At 36.7% G+C, this 7,420-nt stretch overlaps 1 protein-coding gene across 1 annotated transcript; it reads right to left on the reverse strand.

The window, feature by feature from the left end:
- Positions 1 to 4,808: 4,808 nt before the first annotated feature.
- LOC132745259 (uncharacterized) lies at positions 4,809 to 7,139 on the reverse strand. The gene is made up of 3 exons (XM_060734125.1): positions 6,882 to 7,139; positions 5,548 to 6,627; positions 4,809 to 4,907 (listed from the first exon to the last, which is right to left on the reverse strand). Exons 1-3 carry the CDS (start codon positions 7,137 to 7,139, stop codon positions 4,809 to 4,811), a joined length of 1,437 nt encoding a protein of 478 aa, XP_060590108.1.
- Between the last annotated feature and the right edge of the window lie 281 nt (positions 7,140 to 7,420).

Here is a 7,420-nt window from a genome sequence, read left to right on the forward strand (position 1 = left end):
CGACCAGTCAATTTGCCCAGCGACCAATGGGTTCCATAGCAAACATTGACTTTTTCTTTCAATCCATGACTTCTATGGTCCCCACTGACCCCTCATAGCGAGTGCCGACTTTGCCCAACACTCATAACCCCCCGTTGTTGGGCACTGAAATTGCCCAACGACCAGTCAATTTGCCCAGCGACCAATGGGTTCCATAGCAAACATTGACCTTTTCTTTCAATCCATGACTTCTATGGTCCCCACTGACCCCTCATAGCGAGTGCCGACTTTGCCCAACACTCATAACCCCCCGTTGTTGGGCACTGAAATTGCCCAACGACCAGTCAATTTGCCCAGCGACCAATGGGTTCCATAGCAAACATTGACTTTTTCTTTCAATCCATGACTTCTATGGTCCCCACTGACCCCTCATAGCGAGTGCCGACTTTGCCCAACACTCATAACCCCCCGTTGTTGGGCACTGAAATTGCCCAACGACCAGTCAATTTGCCCAGCGACCAATGCGTTCCATAGCAAACATTGACTTTTTCTTTCAGTCCATGACTTCTATGGTCCCCACTGACCCCTCATAGCGAGTGCCGACTTTGCCCAACACTCATAACCCCCCGTTGTTGGGCACTGAAATTGCCCAACGACCAGTCAATTTGCCCAGCGACCAATGGGTTCCATAGCAAACATTGACTTTTTCTTTCAATCCATGACTTCTATGGTCCCCACTGACCCCTCATAGCGAGTGCCGACTTTGCCCAACACTCATAACCCCCCGTTGTTGGGCACTGAAATTGCCCAACGACCAGTCAATTTGCCCAGCGACCAATGGGTTCCATAGCAAACATTGACTTTTTCTTTCAATCCATGACTTCTATGGTCCCCACTGACCCCTCATAGCGAGTGCCGACTTTGCCCAACACTCATAACCCCCCGTTGTTGGGCACTGAAATTGCCCAACGACCAGTCAATTTGCCCAGCGACCAATGGGTTCCATAGCAAACATTGACTTTTTCTTTCGATCAATGACTTCTATGGTCCCCACTGACCCCTCATAGCGACCGCCGACTTTGCCCAACAGCCAAAACCCCCCGTTGTTGGGCACTGAAATTGCCCAACGACCAGTCAATTTGCCCAGCGACCAATGGGTTCCATAGCAAACATTGACTTTTTCTTTCAATCATTGACTTCTATGGTCCCCACTGACCCCTCATAGCGACCTGTCTATAACTTCTTCATAGATCAAGGAATTTTGAAAAAACTTGGCACAAATAGTCACAATGAAAAGATAATATGTCATGCATAACACATGTGTCCCGACCTCCAAGGTGAAGGTCACACATAGAGGTCAAAGATTTACATAGTCTGATATAGGGTATATTTTGTGTCCAGTCCATAACCTGGGATTTTAAAAATACTTTGCACAAATAATCACAATGATAAGATAATATGTCAGGCGCAAAACATGGGTCCCTACCTCCAAGGTCACACTTAGAGGTCAAAGATTGACCTAGTGTGTTATAGGGTATATTTTGTGTCCGATCTATAACTTCTACATAGTTCAAGGGATTTTGAAAATACTTGGCACAAATAGTAATATTAATAAGACGATATGTCATGCACAACACCTGCACCCCTACCTCCAGGTCAAGGTCACACTTAGAGGTCAAAGGTTAACATGATAGAATTTTAAATTCCGTGTTTCATTTTACTAGTATTTCTTTAATAAATTTATTGTTGCATTTGCAGATCTAGTATTGATCATAATTTTGGACTGAAAGTCCTGAAATCCATAACTATAAATCTTTTGAAATAGCACAATTTTATGCTTCATATAAATCTTCCCCGAGGCGGGGGAATTTGGTAACTCTGTTACAAATTCTTGTTAAATCTAAAACTGAATCTAACATATCATTAGATGACTGGTATAATCATTTTAGAGATTTGTTTTCTAGTACTTATACAAATCAGAATAATGAAACCGGTTCAGAACATGTAGATTTAAACACACATTTTGATGAAATTGAGCAGTTAATTATAAATATTTAATTCTGATATATCTGATGAAGAGATACTGATAAGTATCAAATCACTTAAACTTAATAAAGCTTCGGGTGGTAATTTTTTGCCGCAGCAACTTGCTTACGGTATTCAATATTTATTACCGTATATTCGTAAATTATTCAATAGACTTTTTACGAAAGGTAAATTTCCAACTAGTTGGGCAACTTCAATTATTATTCCTTTACATAAGAAAAGAAGTTTAAATGACCCCAATAGTTATAAGAACATTGCACTTTTTTGATGTACTTATAATATGTAAATTTTGATTGGTGTGTGTGTGTGTGTGTGTGTGTGCGTGTGTGCGTGCGTGTGTGCGTGCGTGCGTGCGTGCGTGCGTGCGTGCGTGCGTGTGTGTGTTTGTGTTTGTTTACCCTCGCCACCGGAAAGAGACCATATGGGCGAGCATATACTTCATTTATAACTTTTTTTAAAAAAAGGGGGAGCCGTACATGTGTTAATGTGCATACCATATCCCCCGTGACAGGGTAGTCTCTACGTACAACCTCTGCCATGGGAGGAAGATTGGGCAATCCCATACTTAGTTTGAGAAATCTAAAATTTAATAATTAAAAGCACTTAATTATAATCGGCCAAGACGTTTAAATATAAGTTACCGTCTTTTATAACAGGACTAATTAATATTTAATATAACTAAATTTTTTTAGAAATTTACCTATATTTGTAGAGTTCGCATACTTATGTGCGAGAATGGCCGAAAAATGATGTGATTTGTAAGGCTAATTAAAAAGAAATGATAAGAAATGATTGGTTGATAGTAAACAGATTTCATTGGCGCATTTACTATCCGATTTTGGAGCTTAGCTTGAAGAATTTTGTTATCTAAACCACATGGTCTCTGTGTTGACATTTCTGCACTGTCTCCAATATAATGCTAAAAATGGTAACAACGGTGTCTGTTGGAGACCAACCACGACACCGCTGTTTAATTATTTAAAAATAAGGAGGGGGATAGTACTGATATAGTTGGAACATGATCATATAAGAATAACAATGATATTCAGTAATTATATTGTTATTCTAGACTCTCTATAGACCTATACAAAAAGAATATAGAGAGATAGAAAATTTATACCTTGGAATGTATTAATAAATTACTTGGTTACCTACAATGTGATGAGTACTGCTTTTCAAAGAGAGAGAAGCTGCCTCATATTTGTTCTACTCAATGAATTAACGTATGCTCCATTTTTGTCATTGAGTAGATCACAGTATAAACTGTTTTATATAATAAATGTTTATATGGGTACAATCTGATAAGGAGTCTTTGCTAACATTAAGGTTGTCTTTGAGAAAAAAAAAACAGCATTATAATCCATAAGGATTGGTTATGCTAGTTTTGAAATAGAATAAGACATCCTTAATGTGATGAAGTCCTCTTACTAACAAATAAAAGAGGTCTTCATACTTGATTGAGCCCTATATAGCCTTTGCTCCATATTATTGAATAGAGCTCAATTTTAACATATAGAATGTTATAGATTGTACCCTATATAAGAATGAATAAAAATTAAGAGAATATATTATATATTTACAAACAGACCAGCTGTTTATTATTTACATGAAGGGATAAAAAATATAGATAAGAGGTAAAAAATGGAGTCTTTATGTGACATTGTAGGTATCATGTAGCCACAACCCTATTTTGATTGATCATGTACCAGGATCAATTAAAATAAGTGATAGTGTACAGTCAGTATTTAAGAAATATGTATTAAAATGTATTAAAAATGTAAATAAATAAGCAATATATAGTTGTCTCACCGTTTAACGGCCACTTTTTAGGACCACTTTTAAAATTTAATTACATGTAATAAAAGAAACAATAGGTTATTTACAATAAAAAGTATCTGACCTGTACACTATTACAACTTTTAAAAAATTTATATTTAATGGAGCTCATAATAAATGTCATAAGAATAGAACAAACAAAAACAATGAAGTAATGATGGCAACACCCATTGGCAGGCAATTGGAAAATTTGTACACCTATATGTATGTACTATATTTTACATTAATAAAGCTGGCTCTCTTTGAGCTAGATGATAATTACATGGAATACAATATACAATTTAAGTTGTACATGGAGGAAATATGCACCCAAGGAAGGATAAACCACAAGTTACTACAGAAAATTATCCCTTAAAGTAGCACCATTAGATTATGTATTGAACTAATACAAAATTACAAATATATCTTTGTGTGTTTCTACCATATGAAAACACTAAATATTTTATTTGGACAGCCTGGGGTCGAAGATTCCCTGAGGTACGGCCTGTCCACACGCTCAGTTCCGTCCGCCCCAAAGCTGTCTTTATCAAAATTTTAATTTGAATATTATATTTAACATTTAAGTTCTACTCTGGCACCTGGGTTGGTAAAAAATTTAGACAGATTTCAATATTTTCATGTATAGTGTTGATTTCCCCTCTGACAGGTTATAGTTTTATGTTTTTATGTATAGAATTTCAATTATTACAGTAATTGAGGACACTTTGCCACTTATTCTCTTCAAAATTCAATTGTAGTACATTTCATATGTTCCTTAATAGTTGAACTAAGTATGATTATGGAGTAACACCAATAATAACCCAATATTTCAAGTAGTGGGAGGACAACTCCTACTTATACCAGAAATTTGCCTTTTCTAGCTATAATTCTTATTTTTCTCCTATCCTATTATCAAATATTACATTACACTTGTTAGAATTACATATTTATATTCTAAATAGATCATATTATAACCATTTGATCTTTTTGTGACCATTATTATCTATATCAAACAGCAAAATAGACACCATAAGTCCAAAATTGAGTTGCTTCCCTTGTACTATTATCTGAAAATTAGTGATTTAAATATTAAGTTTATGTGTCATAGGTAATTGGCCATATCTTCATCAATTTTCAATGAATTTTGATGGGATTTTCTTTATTATCTCATTAGAAGATTGCTCTTAATTATTATAGTGATGTGGCATTTGTAAATAAAGAACTTTACCTTTTGGGGGAGTTTATGTTAGTGAGATTTTCTTGTTTATTGTTAAATTATCTATTGACCACATATTTGATATGCTGTATAGGGAAATAACTGTAATTTTTTTAATAGACCATGAGTTGCTAATTAAGCATTTTTGGATGAACTAGCTATTAATCAAGGACTTGAGTTACCAATAAGCCATTAATAAAAATTAAATATTATTTTCTATATTTAATATTATCAAAACTATAAATCCATAAAAGGAACCGGTATCAGGGGACTGAGTATACAAACTGGGTCCAATTAACACCTATTGATAAATTAAAGTGAAGTAAACAAATAATGCAGTCTTTATATTAATGTCAGAGGGGAGGAAAGGCAGGATTTTACATTAAAGGCCAATCATGACTTCATATGTGAATATGACTGCTGGGATTAAGGTCACAGTTGTATTTGAACAAAAAATTAACAAACAACTCTAAAGCTTTAAAAATGTGTACCGAGTATTTCTTTGGTGGATTTAGTATATTTTGTGTGCTATATCCCAACCCTATAGCACCAAGTGCTGACCGCAGTTCATTTCTATGGTCCCTGAACTGGTCACACTCATGCAATAGGTGGGATATATTGTATCTCACTCCACAGTGGGCACAATTGGGGCTCATTTTCTTGATATATTGGCCAGAATCCCCTGGTAATAGGGTTGTGCCCAACCTCAGTCTTGTTATGGCCCTATCTATTTTAATATTATTTGAATATTGAATTGGGCGACTGAGCCCCACTGAGTTATTTATATGTTTTCTCTGATCATGGCAGGAATTGAAATCAGCCTGCCACAATTTAACTATATATTTTTTAATTTTGGAATATATCTCAGTGGGGGAGAGTGAGATTGATTCAGTGACATTGTTGAGGTTTAAGCCCATTTTGGCCGCCCTGTCTGCCTGTTCATTGCCTGAGATCCCTATATGTGCTGGACACCAAACTATGGTAACCTGTTTTCCTAGGTTTAGGACTTTATTATATAGAAGAATTATTTCGTTTAATAAATCTGGTCTCGACTGACTATTGTTGGATTTCAGTGAGATCAGTGATGAAAGTGAGTCAGAGAAGATGACAGCTTTTATTATATTACTGTCATGAATCCAGCACATAGCATTTCTAATAGCAAGGAGCTCGGCGGTATAGATGGATGTATTATTGGTTAACCTATCAATTTTTTCATATTGTATGGAAGGTATTACTACAGCCGAGGCAACCCTGCCAGAGTCCGGGTCCTTTGATCCATCCGTATAAATGTGTGTTTGACCTATATATTTATTAATTAATATTTTTGTTTCTGTATTTGCGAGATGTGGCAAATCAGATTTGTTCACTTTTTCTTGTAACGTGATGTCGACCTCAGGCAAGGTCAGGGTCCACGGCGGAACCTCCATGGGCCGCTTCTCAACAATGTTTGAATCCTTAATACCACAATCCTCCGCCAGGTCCTGCGTTGCAGCACCAAAGGGGAGGACTGGGTCTTTAAACCTATTTAGTGTATATTGGCCTTTTTCCCAGCAGTCCACGGACTGGGTTGTCTGCGGCAGAGGCTCGAACCCGGATATAATATTTTAGTGTTTGTGACTTCCTCCTTATCAGTGCCTTTTAACATCCTCATGACATTTAAATCCTTTTTACATCTGTTGACCAAATCATTGATATGCAGCCCGAATGTTAATTTTTCATCTAAAAGTAAACCTAGAAATCGGACCGTTTTAACAAAATTAATGGGTGTACCACCTAAATATACGTTCAAATTGTGCTTTTTTTGATTACCAAATACAATACTCACAGTTTTAGTTTTAGATATTTTAAAGCCCCATTTTTGTGCCCATCCCCTTAGAGAGTCCATGCCAGCTTGTGCATCCTTGGCTAGCTTAACCAAATTGGACCCAGATTTCCTGGTGCTGGAATCATCAGCAAACTGGCTAATGACCATACCAGAACCTGAGAGAGATTCTGGTAAGCCGTTAATAATAATAGAGAATAATAACGGCGAGAGGATCGAGCCCTGGGGTGTGCCACGCTCCACTGGCTCTGTATCAGACATTGAACCCTCAACTCAAACCGATAATTTTCCTGCCGTCTAGAAAAGACCTTAAATACTGGAAGCAGGCACCTGTCACACCATGTTCTTTTAACTTATATAAAATACCAAAGTGCCATGTAAGATCAAAAGCTGCTGTTAGGCCTAAAAAGATAGCTAGCACTGATCGTGATCTGTTTTTTAATAGGATCATGTCGTGTTGCAGTCGAGCAAGTTGGTCTAAAGTGCTCCTACCCTTTCTGAATCTAGACTGAAAGGGGTTAATAATGTTTTTTGATTCCAGC

Source organism: Ruditapes philippinarum, unplaced genomic scaffold (assembly GCF_026571515.1).
Source record: "Ruditapes philippinarum isolate M1 unplaced genomic scaffold, ASM2657151v2 ctg9791_1_1_1_1, whole genome shotgun sequence".
NCBI classification, from domain to species: domain Eukaryota; kingdom Metazoa; phylum Mollusca; class Bivalvia; order Venerida; family Veneridae; genus Ruditapes; species Ruditapes philippinarum.

Coding starts and splice junctions, on each gene's coding strand:
- LOC132745259 (XM_060734125.1), bottom strand. CDS start 7,139: ATGTCTGATACAGAGCCAGTGGAGCGTGGCACACCCCAGGGCTCGATC. Junction 6,628..6,881: donor AAATATCTAAAACTAAAACT/GTGAGTATTGTA, acceptor CCTCTGCCGCAG/ACAACCCAGTCCGTGGACTG. Junction 4,908..5,547: donor ATCCACCAAAGAAATACTCG/GTACACATTTTT, acceptor ACTAATTTTCAG/ATAATAGTACAAGGGAAGCA.